The sequence below is a fragment of the Euleptes europaea genome, chromosome 18, assembly GCF_029931775.1.
Source record: "Euleptes europaea isolate rEulEur1 chromosome 18, rEulEur1.hap1, whole genome shotgun sequence".
NCBI classification, from domain to species: Eukaryota; Metazoa; Chordata; class Lepidosauria; order Squamata; family Sphaerodactylidae; genus Euleptes; species Euleptes europaea.
Window position 1 is genome coordinate 8,146,108 of NC_079329.1, and position 19,034 is coordinate 8,165,141.

Genomic DNA, 19,034 nt, shown 5'->3' on the forward strand with positions numbered 1-19,034 from the left:
CCTCCCTTTCCCCTCTCCTTCTCATTACTCCACCTGGAGTAATTTTAATCAGGGGGTCCTGACACTGGTTGAGGTACCCTAAAAATGCAACCTGTGCAGTGAGAAAATGTAAAGGGGCTGGAGGAAGGGGGACTGTTCCCAAGGGCCTCAGTCTGACTTGGAGTCACTCACCAGCTTCATTGTGCTGCTGTCCCAGATTTTCACATCCTGGTCGTGGGACGCCGTTACAATCTTGTCTCCGAGAATGTGGAGAGCTGTGATTTTGTCATTGTGGATCTAAGAAAACAACAGACACAAGGTCGAAATTGCTAGAAACTGGGGAGGTTACACACTGGGAGGTGAGCAGAGGGAATTAAAAGGCGGCTTGGTACTCGCAGTACTCCGGGGTCTCTGCTGAAGGAAATCCCAGATTTTAAAGCAGGGAAAGGCACGTTCAGAAACATTCAAGTATGTAGGGTGAATGTCAAAGGACTCTGGGGCAATTTTAGCCCATTAAAAACATGTGAAGTGAAGATATTCCAGAGACTGAAAAGTAGAGAAAGAAAATGGCAGAATTTGCTGTAATGGCAAAGTTGACGCATCTTGTGAACGAAAGACCTGAAGAGAAGTTTCGGAGAAAATGGAAACTATATACTGACTATGCATAATCGCACTAAGGTTATAAGGTGTGTTAGATAATTAGAATACCAATATTAGAAGTATATAGAGGAGAAGGGGAAGTAGAAAGCAGATGTCTGTAAGCAGTAGTTTGATTAATTTTAAAATGAGTTAAAACATTGGTAAAATAAAAACTAACAGTACATAGGCAGTAATGATAAAAAGCAGAAGAACATTAATCTGATATTTGAAGCATTATGAATGGCTCTAAACATATGTTCCCTTTGAAAGACATGATATTTTGTATGTTATGGGTATGTTTGTTTATGTTTTACTTTAATAAAAAAATTGGGGGGTGCAAATGTCAGGTTCTAGACAGCAAAAGGGCAAAGTTTCAATGAAAACCAAAGATGCAGACTGGTGTGTGTGCCACTCCCATTCCCAGCCTGTCAGCAGAGTCAGGGAAGTCTGGACGTGGTTTCCGTAGTGGGTTCAGGCCTCAGAGCTGTCAAGGATTCAACGATGAGCTCCAACTGCCAGGAAGTCAACCCCATCTTGGTCCTCTTGCTCAGTCTACTAGACCTGCTCCCTTCTCCACCTCACCTTCCTCCTCTGCCACCTCTCAAGCTCCCACTGCTGGCCTGGATTCTCCACCCCTTCCTGCTGCCGCCGGGTCTGAGTCCACAGAGCTCCTTTGGAGTCAGCGTAGAACAAGGTCTGATCTGCCGGAAAAGGAGGCAAGAGTTAAAGGGCGTCACCCACAACCCTGCCCACTTCTCTCCTACCCACCCCTTCCCTTTTAAGTTGGCCAGTGCCCTTAATCTAAATCTGCCACCTACCCAGCCCAGGTGCCCTTCTCGCCCAGTGACCCATGCCACGCCAGGCACCTGTTGCAGTCTTACACATGGCTGGTCTTAAATCATCATAGGAAGCAAAAAAAAAAAAAAATACACAATGCGTACCATACAATCATGCATCAAATAATTACGTTGTATTGAAGGCTGAAATTGACACATACAAATTCTCAATTGCATGCCATCTAAGATGATATACTATGCATTGAAATTAACATGAACAAAGTCCCTGAATAAATTCGTAGCTTCGCATTTCAATGCATAGTATATCTTAGATTGCATGCAGTTGAAAATTTGTATGTGTCAATTTCAGCCTGCAATAATTATTTGATGCATGATTGCATGGTACGCATTGTGGATTTTTTTTGCTTCCTATGATGATTTAAGGAAATTGCATTCATTGAGCAAAGAGGTGTTCTTTCTTTTTGGTATGGTCTTAAATCGGGCCAGCCAGCCTCCCACTAATTTCCCCAATGACTGAAATCACTGTTGCTTAAGAAGAACCCAACTGCGTATTTATCTGGGGGTGAAAAGTGCCGTTAAGTCGCAGCTCACTTATGGCAACCTTGTAGGGTTTTTAACTCAAGGGATGACCACAAGAGGTTTGCCATTGCTTGCCTCTGCATAGCAACCCCGGACTTCCTTGGTGGCCACCCATCAAAGTATTGACCAGGGCCAACCCTGCTGAGCTTCCCAGATCAAGCTAGCCTGGGCCATCCATGTGACAGCACATATTTTATTATCTGGTAGATAATAAATAACTGTAGAGCCCCGTGGCGCAGAGTGGCAAACTGCAGTACTGCAGTCGAAAAGCTCTGCTCACAACCTGAGTTTCATCCTGACAGAAGTTGGTTTCAGGTAGCCGGCTCAAGGTTGACTCAGCCTTCCAGTCTTCTGAGTTCAGTAAATTGAGTTCCCAGCTTTCTGGGGGTAAAGCTGAGAAAGGCACTGGCAAACTACCCCATGAACACAGTCTGCCTAGTAAACATCAGGATGTGATGTCACCCCATGGGTCAGGAATGACTCGGTGCTTGCACAGGGGGCTACCTTGACCTTTTTACCAGGTGTTTATTTTAAATGTGCATGTTGTTATTCTCAGAGACGATCTTCCCAAAGGCTCCTCTGGGATGCTTAAACAGACAGCCATCTGCATGTCTCCACCACAAGGACTAGAAACCTGCTTTTCAAAACCAACTCAAAAGCTTGCTTGAGCAGAAGCTTCTCTCCCATAAGAACAATTCAGGGCCCCCAGACAGAAAAGATCCTGCCCCGACCTTACCCTTGACTAGCCGAGCCACGGTGACCCAGCTCGATGGCCCTTTTGTTTCCCAAGGTATGACGTCCGGCTCCTTTTCATCCTCCAGCTTCCCCGACTGGGTCATCCTCTAAGAAACAAAAGGGGAGGGTGCAGGTCTGGTGAGGAGAGATCAGGCCCCCAATGGCAGGGGGTTGCCACTTTCCCCCACGGAGCTCTTGTTCAGCTGAGCATCGACTGACAGAAGACATTCACCTTGGGCAGCTGCTTCACCACAGCAAAGTTACTTTAGGATCTGTGTGGTGTAGTGGTTTAGAGCAGTGAACTTTTAATCTGGAGAACCGGGTTTGATTCCCCCCTCCTCCACATGAGCGGCGGACTAATCTGGAGAACCGGGTTTGATTCCCCCCCCCTCCTCCACATGAAGCCAGCTGGGTGACCTTGGGTCAGTCACAGTTCTCTGAACTCTCTCAGCCCCATCTACCTCGCAAGGTGTGGGGAGGGGAAGGGAAGGAGATTGTAAGCTGGCTTGATTCTCTTTCAAAGGTACAGAAAGTCGGCATATAAAAACCAACTCTCCTTCTTCTAAATAAGCAGAATTCCTGGAAACCAGATGCATGGAGTGGCCAGAAAAGGGACCCAAACCAGTTTTTCTGGTGAAATGCGGAGGGGTCCCCTTTTGACCACTCAAAAAGGCTTTGCTAGGGCCAGTGTGGGGAAATGCTACATGGGTCATGCATGGGCTGCAAAGAGAAGAACTGGACAAAACTGAGCAAAAAAAAAGCTGGCTAGATCCATCCCTGTTCTTGGGAAGGCGCCATAGTTTAATGGAAGAGCATCAACTTGGCATACGTAAGGTCCCAGGTTCACTCCCCGGCATCTCCAGTTAAAAGGACCAGGTAGGCAGTGCCGTGAAAGACCTCTGAGACCTGGGAGAGCAGCTGCCAGTCTGACTAGACAATACTGACTTTAATGGACCAAGGGCCTAATTCAGTGTTAGGCAGCTTCATGTGTGGGAGCTTTAAAACTGGCTGGTTGTTGCAAGAAGAGGCTCCGTAGGAAGAAGTCCGGTTTTGCGCAGGAGCCTGCAGCCATTGAGCCAAAGAGTCTGGTGGGACCCCTGGCTTCCAGCCGCCGCTCACCATCTTGAACAAGCGAGGGGCATTCATAGAGTCCCAGATGTGAAGGATGCCCTCCTCGGATGCCGAGATGTCAAAGGGTACTTGGTCACCCTCATTCCACGACTTCACTTCACTCCTGGGGAAACGAAGAAGAGTTGGTTTTTATATGCCGACTTTCTCTACTTTTTAAGGAGAATCAAACCGGCTTACAACCGTCTTCCTTTCCCCTCCCCACAACAGACACCTTGTGAGGTAGAAGAAGAAGAGTTGGTTTTTATATGCCGACTTTCTCTACCACTTAAGGAAGAATCCAACCATCTTACAATCACCTTTTCCCTTCCCCTCAACAAACACCCTGTGAAGTAGGTGGGGCTGAGAGAGCTGTGACTAGCCCAAGGTCACCCAGCTGGCGTTGTGTGTAGGAGTGGGGAAACAAATCCAGTTCGCCAGATTAGCCTCCGCCGCTCATAAGGAGGAGTGGGGAATCGAACCCGGTTCTCCAGATCAGAGTCCACTGCTCTTAACCACTACACCATGCTGGTAGGTGGGATTGAGAGAGTTCTGAGAGAACTGTGACTAGCCCAAGGCCACCCAGCAGGCTTCATGTGGAGGAGTGGGGAATCAAACCCAGTTCTCCAGATCAGAGTCCGCTGCTCCAAACCACTACACCACGCCGGCAGGACAGTGAGGCGAGCTGCCCCTCCTCCCTTCCCCCAGGAGCCGCTTCTCTCCCACTTACTTGGTGCTCCAGAAATCCTCGGCCTTGGGCTCAAGCATCAACAAGTCTCCGTCGGTCAGACCCAGAACTACAGATCCGCCAGGCTTGGTCATCCGTGCGCAGAGAACCGAAGCTTTTGCTGCCGGCCTCAGAACCTTCCTATGTCTCAGACTGAGGAGCGGGGGGAAAAGCATGTGTGAGAGAAACCAGGTGCCAAAGATACGCTGCCAGGGTTAGAGCTAGGAGGCAGGCATGGAAGTGCGCCACAAAGATGGGTGCTGGAAGCCATGCCTTTCGACCTCCCTCGAGCGGGCTTCGCCTCCGCTCTAGTCGAGCGGATGGCAATCAGCATTGTACCTCTGCATCCCGACTCCTTTCTCTGCAACACCCCTCCCACCTTCAGACTGGGATATAAGGACTCACAGATCGCCCTTCCAACTCGTATCTGATGAAGAGAGCTTTGCCTCTCAAAAGCTCATCATATCCCAAAATATCTTGTTGGTCTCTAAGGAGCTACTGGACCCAATTCTAGCTCTTCTACAGCAGACCAACATGGCTTACCCTCTGAAAACACTGTGCAGAAAATAACTTCCTTCTATCTATCCTCAAGCCTGCTGCCCAACAACGTTTTCTCCCTCACGGAGGAGGAGGAAGAAGAAGAGTTGGTTTTTATATGCCAACTTTCTCTACCACTTAAACCGGCTTACAATCACCTTCCCTTCCCCTCCCCACAACAGGCACCCTGTGAGGTAGGTGGGGCTGAGAGAGCTCTAGAAGAGCTGTGACTAGCCCAAGGTCACCCAGCTGGCCTCATGTGGAGGAGTGGGGAAACCAACCGGGTTCACCAGATTAGCCTCTGCCACTCATGCGGAGGAGTGGGGAATCGAACCCGGTTCTCTAGATCAGAGTCCACCGCTCCAAACCACCGCTCTTAACCACTACACCACGCTGGCTCAGATCTTTCGTGCCAAAGCAGTTTCCAGGGCTGAGGGGATTTAAGCCCCCAGGGATGGCAACTAGATCCTCCAGGCTCCTGCTTTCCCTTGGTCCAAGAGAGGACAAATACCAGGATGCCGGGCCTTACCTGCCTGTCCCATCGTGACATCCACTGGTGTCAACGTCCCAGAGGCTGATGTCCTCAGAAGCTACGAGGACTGTGTGGGGGAAGGAAAAGGCCAAGGCGCTGATGCAGCGAGAGCCGACCTGGAAGGCGGGGAGAAAAGAGAGAGAAAAATAGCACCATGGACCAAGTATCGCATCCCTCAGGGTATCACTCATCCCAGGGGCATTCTGGGATTGCAACTGGGGACATCTCACCAACGACTGTTAGAGCGGTTCCTCAGTGGAGCAGGCTTCCTCAGGAGATGGTGAGCTCTCCTTCCCTGGAGGTTTTTAAGAAGAGGCTAGATGGCCATCCGTCAGCAATGCTGATTCTATGACCTTAGGCAGATCATGAGAGGGAGGGCACCTTGGCCATCTTCTGGGCATGGAGTAGGGGGTCAATGGGTGTGTGTGTGGGGGGGGGAGGTAGTTGTGAATTTCCTGCATTGTGCAGGGGGTTGGACTAGATGACCCTTGTTATCCCTTCCAACTCTATGATTCTATTCTATGACTGCTTTTTACAGATGCTTCCATTTTTTGCTTCTTGTTCCCAGAAGTGTAACTTGAGAGCTGCTCCGCCTACCACCATTTTATCTTTGCAAATCTGCTCTGCATTCTGTGGGGTAGGCCTCTCCCCCCCCCTTTCCCAAACATTTTTTTTTTGTTTAACATCCAGCCTGATAAAACAGTCCTGGAGAAACTGAAAGCATGCACATTTGTCTTCTGCTATTCTGATAGATCCTAAAAGTGGTATTTCCAGGGATTTCCTTTTTCTGCTTTTGTTTTACACCATCACAGATACTGAAAGTTCGTTTCAGGTGATTAGCCATGTTGGTCTGCAGTCGAAGAGTAAGATTCGAGTCAGCAGTGCCTTAAAAGGCCAGGAGATCACCAGGGGGTAAGTTTTTGAGAGCCAGCATGGTGTAGCAGTTAGGAACGGTGGACTCTAATCTGGAGAACTGGGTTCGATTCCCCACTCCTCCACATGCAGCCTGCTGGGTAACCTTGGACTCGTCACAGTTCTCTCCGAACTCTCTCAGCCCCACCTACCTCACAAGGTGTCTGTTGTGGGGAGGGGAAGGGAAGCTTCTACCTGGAACTCTTGCTGATATTTAAGGTGCCTCAAACTTTGCTCACGGACTAGGGGTTGTCCCAGCTGCTATTCTTCCATTAATATACCAGAGGGAGCACAAGATGCCACCATCACCTGGGGCACCGAATACCTTTACGGTCGCCACGGCCTTCCCTTCCCGCCACAGGGTCAGATCTCCACGTTCCCCACCGGACACGGCAAACTCCCCCTCTGGGGACCAGGCCAGAGACGTGACGACCCCACAGTGCTGTGGGAGACCTTGGATGCCACCTGCCAGGGAACAAGGCACCGTCTGTCAGTTTAGCAATTCGCAATTTTTAAAGCATATGACCTGTGGGCAGAGCCTAAGAAGGGCAAGGGGTGGAGTCTAGTGAACTTTAGATGATGGGGAGGGGATCTAATGGATTACAGTCTGTGGCTAACTGGGGAGGGGGGTGCTAAATTCCCTAACTAAAAACGCCTGCTTTATTCATTTAACCCACATATACACAGGGCCGGTGCCAGTCATTTTTGTGCCCTAGGCAAGGCTAACTACTTGTGCCCCCCCACTGCGAACCAATTTTCAAAAACAGATGTCTTGTAGAAAAATAAAAGCACAAAACTTTTTATAAGACATTATAATTAATTATGTTCTATAGCACTGTTGCGGTACTTAATCTTAAAATCAAAAATATAAATTGTCAGTTGCGTTTTCCCCCCAAGAAACTAATCGGTTTAAAACTGTGCCCCTCAGGCCAGTTCTGCGCTTCTCTGAGGTCTGCTCCCTAGGCGACCGCCTCGTTCACCTAATGGTAGCGCCGACCCTGCATATATATAAAGTACCACTGATGAACTGAATATAATGGTTTATGTGGTTTCAAAAACGTGATTTCCAACAAAAGATTCCAGTTATGCAACAAAACAATTTATACAAGTTGCACCGATCTATGCAAGTTTACAAGGTTTCGCGAATCTTATCCTTGTTTCGCTAACTGCATTAGCTTCAGCGAAAAAGAGGCTTGTGCACAAAACAGCACGGTCAGCCTTTATAAATACAACTAATCCCCTTGGCAACAGGAGCAAAATCAGAAAGTCAAGATTTTCCTGTACAGCAGCAACTGACTTCTGATGAAGCTAATGCAATTAGCCAAACAAGGATAAGATTCGTGAAACCTTGTAAACTTGCATAGATCGGTGCAACTTGTATAAATTGTTTTGTTCCATAACTGGAATCTTTGGTTGGAAACCACGTTTTTGAAACCACATAAACTATTATATTCAGTGCATCAGTGGTACTTTATGTATGTGTGTGTTCCAGGTAAAAATGTAAAGGTCCCCTGTGCAAGCACCGGGTCATTCCTGACCCATCGGGTGACGTCACATCCCAGTGTTTACTAGGCAGACTTTGTTTGCAGGGTGGTTGGCCAGTGCCTTCCCCAGCCCCTCTACCCAAGATCCTTTACAACTGCAGATGCCAGGGATTGAACCTAGGACCTTCTGCAAGAAAGCGGAGAGGGCTTGTGCAAGCGACCAGGCGACTAACCGTCCTTCCCGCGAAGGGCCCACAGCCGGACTGTTTTGTCTTCAGCTATTGTCAGGAAAGAGGAAGATGCTGGAGAAACCGCAGCACCACGAACGGCAGCGGAGTGTCCAGAAAGGATGTGGGGTTGCTCCATCTGTCAATCAGAAGAAAAGGGTCATGCTGTAATGTGTCTGCCTCTCTGGGGAGAGGGTGGGGGAAACAGCCGAGCAAAGACCATCTTTTGCTACTCTGTCTTGTCTTGCACTTCAACGGTTCCACACAGCCACCGAGGAGGAAAAGTAATATCCACAGAGATAATATTTATTATGCTGTGGCTGAAAACAAGGCTCCTTTATGGGAGCTGATTCTATGACTTTGGGCAGTTCATGGGAGGGAGGGCATCTTGGCCATCTTCTAGAGGTCACTAGGGGTGTGGAGGGGGGAGGGCAGTTGTGAGTTTCCTGCATTGTGCAGGGGGGTGGACTAGATGACCCTGATGGTCCCTTCCAACTCTATGCTTCTATGATTCTATGGAACAAAAGTACAACTGCTCTGAGAAACAAGCACTCATCCTTCCTTTCTCTGCTCCCAGCTGCCCTCCGAGTAAAGCATCTCTGCTAATGGGACACCTCCAAGGGGTCCAGCCCAAAGCTAAGCACTTTCCAGTCCTGTTGAGTCCAGTAGCAGAATGAAGCATCTTCCCAGATTTTAAATGAATGGGATGGGAAATAATTTAAGTTTCACTAGGCTGTGCTCCTATTGGTGTGCTTCTTTAGTGCCATTTTATTTCTCGTGATTACGTTCATCCAATAATTATGTCAGGGAAAGAGTTATTAGCCATTTTAAAAACTTTCACTTAAAAGCAAAAGAACTACCTGAATTGAGTTACATCTTTTTATGTACAGTTAATTCCAATGCAACTCATTTATACGATTCCCAGTTCTCCTGATCAGTGTCTGTTTCCTCATGGGGAGACCTCTGAAGACGTTTGTGAGGGACTATTGCAGTGATAGATCCTGGTACGGAAAGTAACCTTTGGTGGTTTAAATGGATGATCAGATGGAAGTCCAATATCCAGGAAAAAGACACCATTTTCATTAAAATAAATAAATATTTTAAAATTCAACTGAAGCTCTGTCCCCACTCTCCCTTTCCCACTCTATTTACTGTGTCATCAGCAATGGTAATGGCAACTTTAAAGAAAAGAAATGAAACAAAATACCCCAAGTTTAACTCGGGGTGTCCCCAATAATGAGCAAGCAAACAAAGAGTCCCCTTCCTGTGCATCACCAGCCCCCTTTCTCCATCTCTTACCATCAGGGGCTTCCAAAGGTTCACCGTCCCATCAGAACCAGCTGCAGCCAACATAAATGCTTTTCCCCCTGCTGAGATGAGAACGAGGAAGACTTTGTGCTGGTAGAAAGCAAGAGAGGGGATCCAGAGGAGAGTATCCCCTCGGACTGCCTCGTTTTAAAGGCAAATCCTCCCCGCTTTAAAAATCTGATTTCATGAAGATTAGAAGAATAAGAATGCAGGCATGATAGAGAAAAGTTTGATTTTTAGTTGTTAGAATAATTTAAACAACAATCTTGTATTTGCAGCTAGAGAACAGGTAGTAGTTTCTTAATTAGATTTATATTAGATATAAACGAAAACGGAAGTATCTTTTTGTTCGTTTGTGTTTTTATATTTTTTTCTTTCTTTCTTTTTCCTTTTTATCCTGTTTATCATCTTGATGTAATTTTGTTAGCAATAGATTTAATAAAAACATGAAAAAAGGCCAATCCACCCCTGAAGGATTAAAACAAAAAATCTGATTTCTCATCCTTGCTTTAATTTATTTTCTTTCTTTCTTTCTTTAATTCATTTATATCCTGCCTTTCCCCTCCCCCACAACTGGGAACCCAAAGTGGCTTACATAACTTTCGTCCTCCTCCATGTTATCCTCTCAACAACCCTGTGAGGTAGGTTAGGCCGAGTGTATGTGACTGGTCCAAGGTCTCCCGGCAACGAGCTCCCAACAAGCAGAGTGGGGATTCGAACCTGGGCTTCTCAGATCCGAACCCAACGTTCTAACCACGTCACCAGCGCGACGGTAAGCATGCAACTCGACATCACACCTGACCTTCAGTTTCACATTTAAAAAAGACTGCAAATTAAGGTAAATTGTCCAAAGGTTTTCTTACTTTGATCCTCGAAGCCAGCACAGTGGTTCGCCCGACCCAGATGAGCCAGAAACCGAGTTTTCTCCACTCCCTGAAGGTCCCACGCCACCAGCATCCCCTCCCTGTCCACGGAGATCACGTGGTCACTCTGCCATAACAGTGAGACAAGAGGCAGGCATGTATGCGATGAGGATGAATATAAGACCTGAACGTCCTTGGTACCAAAGAAAATTACCCGTTGCCAATTAAAGATCTTTTAAAGAGAGCCAGCTTGGCGTAGTGGTTAAGAGCAGTGGTTTGGAGCGGTGGAGTCTGATCTGGAGAACCGGGTTTGATTCCCCACTCCTCCACATGAACGGTGGAGATGCTGGGGATTGAACCTGGGACTTTCCGCATGCCAAGTAGATGCTCTACCGCTGAGCCACGGCCCCTCTCCATGGCTTTCCAGGGTCTCACGCAGAGGTCTTTCCCATCACCTACTTGCCTAGTCCCTTTAACTGGCGATGCCGGGGATTGAACCTGGGACTTCTGCATGCCAAGCAGATGCTCTGCCACTGAGCCACGGCCCCTCCCCATGGAGTGCATCAGAGCCAATAAACTATAAGGCAATTCCAAACATCTGTAAACCATACCAAGTAAACGCACCTTCTCCCCCTCCCAAGCCTTCTATTCGGAATCCACCCAAAAGCCCAAGCAATTAGCGGATCTGCTGTCCGAGGAAGCGGAAAGTGTTCCAAGGCCAATGCAGGTCAGGAAAGAATTAAAGCTGCCCCTTCTGTCATCAACGCCCGCCCCCCAAAGCGATACCTCACCTCACTTGTGACCCCGCAGATGGGGCTTTGGTGACCCAGGAACACCCGGAGGCGTTTGCCCGTTTGGGGATCCCAGAGGCAAACGGTGCAGTCATTGGACCCGGAGAGCTGTTTGGAGAATGGCAAAACCCGACAGGAAGTTAAAATCTATATGATGAGAAGGAGGGCACCTTGGCCATCTTCTGGGCATGGAGTAGGGGGTCACTGGGGGTTTGGGGGGGAGGTAGTTGTGAATTTCCTGCATTGTGCAGGGGGTTGGACTTGATGGCCCTGGTGGTCCCTTCCAACTCTATGATTCTAATGAAGCCAGGAAGGGGGAGGAGGAGCCCCTGAAAACAGCTGTGCCCCCTCCCCCACCTCAGGTCCTAGAATCATAGAATCATAGAGTTGGAGGGGCCACACAGGCCATCTAGTCCAACCCCCTGCTCAATGCAGGATCAGCCTACAGCATCCCTGACAAGTGCTTGTCCAGCCTCTGCTTAAAGACTGCCATGGAGGGGGGGCTCACAGTCAATTCTGCTGTTGAGCAACTCTTCCTGTAAAAAACATTTTCCTAATATCCAGCCGGTACCTTTCAGCCCGCAATGTAAACCCCATTATTGCGAGTCCTCTCCTCTGCTGCCGACAGGAACAGCTCCCTGCCCTCTTCTAAGTGGCAGCCCTTCAAATATGTAAAGAGAACGATCCTGTCCCCCCTCAACCACCTCTTCTCCAGACTAGACATTCCCAACTCCCTCAGCCTTTCCTCGTAGGGCTTGGTCCTCCTTGGGAATCCTCGAGGGATTGGAATTTTTAAGCATCCTGGCAGCCTGAGTTATCACTAAGCTCCAGGCCCTAAACTGCAGCTGCTGCGTTGCCGAAAAAGGGCAGGAAAGCAGGAGAGTTGCGGGCACCGTTTTGAAAGGGTTTAGGCTCGCTCGATTCACCGGGAGCTATCCCAGCTGAGACGCCGGTTACTCAGGCCAGGGCACCGACGGACAGGTAGGCAAGGAAGAGAATGATTCCACCTGCTGGGCAAAGCCGTGAGGTCTTTTGGTCCCTCCCCCACTTCTGCGATTCCAGCGCCCCCTCCCCCGCCACACAATGGCCCACCAACATGGAGTGCACGATCACCCAAACGCACCAACATGGGACCTGCCCAAGCACAGGTGGAGATCCAGTCTTGGTGGCTGAAAGGCAGGGAGCGCCAGAGGGAGGGGGTCTTCTGGGAGGGGTCCCTTACGTCCCAGAGAAACAAGGCCTGAGAACAGAGCAGAAACATTTTTATTATTATTGCCTTGATAGTTTTTATTGTGAAGAGCCCCGTGGCGCAGAGTGGTAAGCGGCAGTACTGCAGCCAAAAGCTCTGCTCACAACCGGAGTTCGATCCCGACGGAAGTTGGTTTCAGGTAGCCGGCTCAAGGTTGACTCAGCCTTCCATCCTTCTGAGGTTGGTAAAATGAGGACCCAGCTTGCTGGGGGTAAAGGGAAGATGACTGGGGAAGGCACTGGCAAACCACCCCAGAAACAAAGTCTGCCTAGGAAACGTCGGGATGTGATGTCACCCGATGGGTCAGGAATGACCCGGTGCTTGCACAGGGGACCTTTACCTTTTTAGTTCTTATTAACATGTACCACCTTGGATCCCAGAAAGAAAAGCAGATGATAAATGAAGTAAATAAATATTGCAGCAACTGGTTTCCCACTCTCCATCACAACTGTTTGGAGTGTGAGAGTGGTCACCCTGGAAGAATGGGGATTACAACCCGTGCCGCTCCACTCCCGGTCTGGCACGCTAACCACATCATTCCTGGCTCTTATGACGTCAGAGAATCTGAAAGCTGCCCCATTGTTTCTTAGGCAAAGCAGCAATCTTTTTGTCCCCTCCGGAGGGTGGCCGTTTTTTCACACTCGAAGATTTTCCATGTCAACCTGTCTGCCGAGGGACACCTGCCCACCACAAAGGATTCTGGGGCATATCCTCACACCCTGGTAAGCCCTGCTGGCCTCTCTCTTGCCCTGTCTGAACCAAAAACATGCCTCGACCTCACGTTTAACATTTTGCTATCGCTGCTGCACAATCCAGGGCATGATTAACAGCAGAGGCTAAGCTGATTTTCAGGGAAGAGACACACACACACACACACCCCAGCGAGGTGTTAGGAATATCCATGGGAGCTCTGAACCCACACCAGTATCACAGCCTTACCCGGTCTTTGCCTCCGGTGGCAAGGTAGCCACCATCAAGGCTGAAAGCACAACAGGTAACTCCAGCAGTGTGGCCCTGCAGAGTAATGAGTGGGGAAATGCTGGAGTCCGCAGCGGGGCCGGGTCTCAGGGTCTCTGTGCGCCACAGTCGGACGGTGAAATCCTCTAGAAGAGGGAAAAGATGAGGATTAAGAAGACTGGGGCATCTGGAGGATTGACAGGACCACCTTCCCCTACTCACGAGCAGGAGCCAGAGGCAACAGGAACCCCAGTCTGCAATAGCCAGAGGCCGCATTCCTAGAGTTTCCCTTACCAACCACTGGCCACACTGGGAAATACTTTCTAAAGAGAGAGATTTGGGGACCACATCAGGCTGGAAGACAGTGTTCAACCTGGAAACCCTCGACCTTGGGCCAGTCGCAGTTCTCTCCAAACTCTCTCAGCCCCACCTACCTCCCAGGGTGTCTGTTGTGGGGAGGCGAAGGGAAGGCGATTGTAAGCTGCTTTGATTCTTCCTTAAGTGATCAAGTCGGCATATCAAAACCAGCTCTTCTTCTGTTACCTGCCGCTTCCGACCAAGGTCCCCAGGACAGGCACTACCTGGACCCCTCCCCCCACACTTCCCAAGGGCTCTGCTGGAGCTTGTCTGTCACCTGAAGTCGACGCCATCAAGTCCTTGGAGACCGCCAGGCCCGTCACGGCTCCGTCGTGACCCTGAAGCTTACGAAGGAGTAAGGGAGGAAGGCCCGAAGAGTGCAAGACACAGAAGGAGCCGTCGTTGAGGCCCCCGACCAGAAAGCAGTTGTCCAACCAAGCAAGGCTGCAGACGGCCACCCCGTCCACTCTGCACCTTGTCGGGCCAACACTAGATCCTGCAAGAGAGAGAGAATCCACATGGAAGGGAATCACACAGCTTTGAACACCAGTCCTCCAGGGAAGTCCCCATACATACGTCAGTGCCTTCAAGTCCCAACTGGGGATATGGGGGGTGGGGGGAAGGGAGTTGTGAATTTCCTTTCTTGTACAGGGGGTTGGAGGGGCTGTGGCTCAGTGGTAGAGCATCTGCTTGGCGTGCAGAAGGTCCCAGGTTCAATCCCTGGCTTCTTCGGTTAAAGGGACTAGGCAGGTAGGTGATGTGAAAGACCTCTGCCAGAGACCCTGGAGAGCCGCTGCCGGTCTGAGTAGACAATACTGACTTTGACGGACCGAGGGTCTGATTCAGTAGAAGGCAGCTTCATTTGTTCATGTGTGTGACCCTGGTGGTCCTTTCCAATTCTACAATTCATAGAATCATAGAGTTGGAAGGGACTGCCAGGGACATCTAGTCCAACCCCCAGCACAAGGCAGGAAATGCACAATTACCTCCCCCACACACACCCAGCGACCCCTACTCCATGCCCAGATGGTGGCCAAGATGCCCTCCCTCTCGTCATCTGCCTAAGGTCATAGAATCAGCATTGCTGACAGGTGGCCATCTAGCCTCTGCTTAAAAACCTCCAGGGAAGGAGAGCTTACCACCTACTGAGGAAGCCTGTTCCACCAAGGAACCACTCTAACTGTTAGAAAGTTCTTCCTCGTGTCTAGAAGGAAACTCTTTTGATTTAATTTCAACCCGTTGGTTCTGGTCCGACCTTCTGGGGCAACAGATTCTACGATTCTAACTTACGATGACCCCAGCAAGGGGGCTTTCAATGCAAGGGAGAAGCAGAAGAGGTTTGCCGTTGCCTTCCTTGGTGGTCTCCCATCCAAGTACCGACCCAGCTTAGCTTCCGAGATCCGATGAGGTGGGGCTATGCCATACAATTCCAACCCCCCAAGTGCTCCATATTCCCAGTCTTTCCCCAAAAACGTGGCTTCTTGCCCATCGCTTACGCCACAGTTGCTCGTAGACCCAGATGTCGTCGGAGTGGTGCCCGACAGCAAGCCGGCTACCGTCAGGACTAGGCGCCGTGCACAGAGCAGCGGAAAGGGCCGAGGACTGTAAGGTGCTCCAGAACTGTCCCAGGTGGCCTGTCCAAAGCTGCACCTAGAATGCAGGACCGGTGGCATTGGTTAGACCAGACCCAAGCATCACTGGCCTGCACACAGACAGATTTCTACCCCAGCCCACAGCTCTGGAACACCACTCCCCACTATGAAGAAGAAGAGTAGGGTTTTTTTATGCTGACTTTCTCTACCACTTAAGGAAGAATCAAACCGGCTGACAATCACCTTCCCCTCCCCACAAGGGACACCCTGTGAGGTAGGTGGGACTGAGAGAATGCGACTAGCCCAAGGTCACCTGGCAGCCTTCTTGGGGAGGAGTGGGGAAACCAACCCGGTTCACCAGATTAGAGTCCACCACTCATGTGGAGGAGCGGGGAATCAAGGCCAATTCTCCAGATTAGAGTTCACTGCTCCTAACGTCCCCAGGTGAGAGAGATCAGTTCACCTGGAGAAAATGGTGCTCTGGAAGGTGGACTCGATGGCTTTATGCCCCAGTGGGGTTATACCCTATCACCTACCCTTCCTTCCATACATTAAGCTTCTATTAAAACGGACAGAATATTTCTCTCCAGGCCAGCTGGCAACCTTCACCGGGGCATCCTGGCTGGCCCACTGGATGAAGAGTTTTCCAAACAGGCACGGCAAAACACTGGCCCAGAATAAACCCAGGCAATGAAAGATTTTTGCTCCTCCTCCCTCTGTCTAGGGCTCCTGATTCTTCTCTCAAAAGTCCTATCAACCCTGAACCTGGCCTGTTCACCATGGCATACCTTGGCGTCTTCACCAGCTGTGATAAGCTTCCCCCCAGGGAGTAACTGAGCAGCGGCGACACGGCCAGAGTGAGCCGGGAAGGCGCACAAAGCCACGGCCTCCCTCCACGACCAGAGACGGACAGTTCCAGCCAGAGACCCGGCTGCCAAAACGTTGCCAGCAGAAGAGAAGGAAATGCAACAAATGGAGGCGTCATGGCCTTTCATCTCCTGCAGAAGAAGATTTGAGTCGAGAAAACGACACAGCTCCATAAAGCTTCTTTGAAAATCACCCGAACGTTCCCCATGTCTGCTGGCCTCCTGCTCACCAGACCCCAACGCTCCACATCTACCACCACCCCGTGCCCTTTTGAACCTTCCCCTTCCTCACCGACACCACGCTCATGTCATTCACGTCCAGAACGGTGACAGTTCCGTCCCACCCGCCTGCGGCCACCAGCTGACCCACGGGGTGAAAGATCGCACAGTTCAAGGGAAGTGAACAGTCTCGTTCACGGGTCAAATGACCACGGGCAGACTCCCAGAGCTGAAAAAGAAATCAGAGCCCTACGTTATTGCTTCTACTTACTACTAAGGTTCCCACCCCAACACACACCCAAAAACATTGCTAGTAATGGCCAATGTGTTCAAATGGGCAATCTGCAAGTTGCCATCTAGCCAATCACCAAATATTTTACAACAGTGCTTTCTTTATGCGCACGCTGTTTCCTTACCTGTTTTAGAAGAAGAAGAAGAGTTGGTTTTATATGCCGACTATCTCTACCTCTTAAGGAAGAAGCAAACCGGCCTACAATCACCTCCCCCTTCCCCTCCCCACAACAGACACTCTGTGAGGTAGATAGGGAGCCAGCATGGTGTAGTGGTTAAGAGCAGTGGTTTGGAGCGGTGGACTCTGATCTGGAGACCCGGGTTTGATTCCCCACTCCTCCACATGAAGCCAGTTGGTGACCTTGGGCTAGTCACAGCTGTCTTAGAGCTCTCTCAGCCCCACCTACCTCACAGGGTGTCTGTTGTGGGGAGGGGAAGGGAAGGTGATTGTAAGCTGGTTTGATTCTCCCTTAAGTGGTAAAGAAAGTCGGCATATTAAAACCAACTTTCTTCTTCTTCTAGGTGGGGCTGAGAGAGTTCTGAGAGAACTGTGACTAGCCCAGGGTCACCCAGCTGGCTTCATGTGAGGAGTGGGGAAACCAACCCGGTTCTCCAGATTAGAGTCCACCGCTCTTAACCACTACACCACACTGGTTTACACTTTTCCAAGCAGGCTGCTGACAGGAAAAGAAGACAGCACTGTGTTGCACTGCTCTGTGAGAAGTAACAAGAATCTTGTTTGCAGCAGACTGGGTGGCGGACGCAGCAACTAACCAACACGGCCAAATCAAGAGGGCGTTCCTGTTCTGCATTTCTGGTCTGAGGGAAGCTCGTGCGTTTCAAAGAAAAACCGGCTTGCCAAAATTCAGGCAACCAGGCTTAACTGGTCTGGTAATACCTGGGTAAACACTATTGATCTCTCTTGCATGCATACGTACATGATAGCGACAGCTGATGGAGCTTCTTAAGTCAGGAGGGGCTGCCGACTCCCAGAAAACTGGAAGACAACGCAACTCCAGTGAGTTGGAAAGGGAGGCTCGTACCTTGATGCAGCCATCCAATGAGACGGTAGCCAAAAGCCTGAGGTCAGAATTGACGCAGCAATCTGTAATCTGGGCCTTGTGAGCATCCGTGCCCATGAGCCTGCAAAAGGAATGAGAACACATGAACACATGAAGCTGCCTTATATGAATCAGACCCTTGGTCCATCGAAGTCAGTATTGTCTACTCAGACTGGCAGCGGCTCTCCAGGGTCTCAGGTAGGGGTCTTTCACATCACCCACTTGCCTGGTCCCTTTAACTGGAGATGCCGGGGACTGAACCTGGGGCCTTTTGCATGCCAAGCAGGAGCTCTACAAACTGAGCCACAGCCCCTTCCCCAAATGATCTGAGGCTGTACCCAGCTAATTTAACCTTGTAGCACTAAGCTGGAAGTGGGACAGACAGTATCAGAAGAACTAACAACCAGAGAAGGTGATTTGAGCTGTCATGGACGTTCTGGATTCTGCCACCTGAGCCCACTCTGCCATTTGGAGTAATGGCAACTGGCACACGGATAGCTGGCGTCTTCATGTCACCAGCATCGGGAACGCCCAAATCTTGATGCTCGGTAACCTTCCGGCGCTATCATTCCTTGGAAGATGGCAGCCATTTTGCATCTACCCACCCCATGTCTGGCCCCTCAACCTTCCTGTTTGGCCTAGGGTTGCCAGGTCCCCCCTCGCACCGGTGAAAGCTCCAATGTGGTAGGGCTGGAGGGGGGGGGGTGATCGGCGCAATAATGTCACTTCTGGGGTAAACCCGTCAGTGACGGCGACGCTCTAGCACATTCCTCCAAAAACTCTATGGCTTCCATAGAGTTTTTTGGGAGGAATGTGCTACAGCATCCCTGTCATTTCCGGGTTTACCCCGGAACTGACGCTAATCGCCCCCTTTCAACTGGCCTGCTTCCACCCACCGGCCAGCTGAGGGGTGGCGATCAGCCTCCTGAATTGCCCGCCATTACTTGGTATCTGGCAACCCTAAGTTTGTCTCAGCTGGAAATCGCTTCGTTGCCACCTTGCATTCTGTAAAATGGATTTCGATCGCAATTTAAAGTCCCCCCCTACTTGGTAAATTCCTTGATGAGCCAGTTGAGCTTTTGGCAAAGAAGCTCCTATTAGGAGAAGACCCTCAGCTTACGCTCCAAACTGCCCAGCTCTGCACTGTTGCTATTAAAATTCACAGAGCTTTATTAGTGAATGATTGCTAGAATATTTTACAATTTTATCAATTTTAATGTGATAA

General features: G+C 49.9%; 1 protein-coding gene across 1 annotated transcript in view; it reads right to left on the reverse strand.

Moving 5' to 3' along the window:
- Nucleotides 1-19,034, reverse strand: part of TEP1 (telomerase associated protein 1) — a 69,821-nt gene that overhangs the window by 651 nt on the left and 50,136 nt on the right. The window contains 19 exon segments of the mRNA XM_056864189.1: nucleotides 172-276; nucleotides 1,201-1,319; nucleotides 2,731-2,836; nucleotides 3,849-3,950; nucleotides 4,180-4,199; nucleotides 4,574-4,716; nucleotides 5,630-5,748; nucleotides 6,870-7,009; nucleotides 8,262-8,394; nucleotides 9,555-9,622; nucleotides 10,427-10,553; nucleotides 11,218-11,325; nucleotides 12,341-12,457; nucleotides 13,406-13,569; nucleotides 14,058-14,276; nucleotides 15,277-15,430; nucleotides 16,161-16,370; nucleotides 16,531-16,686; nucleotides 17,792-17,891. Coding sequence (XP_056720167.1) covers nucleotides 172-276; nucleotides 1,201-1,319; nucleotides 2,731-2,836; nucleotides 3,849-3,950; nucleotides 4,180-4,199; nucleotides 4,574-4,716; nucleotides 5,630-5,748; nucleotides 6,870-7,009; nucleotides 8,262-8,394; nucleotides 9,555-9,622; nucleotides 10,427-10,553; nucleotides 11,218-11,325; nucleotides 12,341-12,457; nucleotides 13,406-13,569; nucleotides 14,058-14,276; nucleotides 15,277-15,430; nucleotides 16,161-16,370; nucleotides 16,531-16,686; nucleotides 17,792-17,891 — 2,410 coding nt within the window.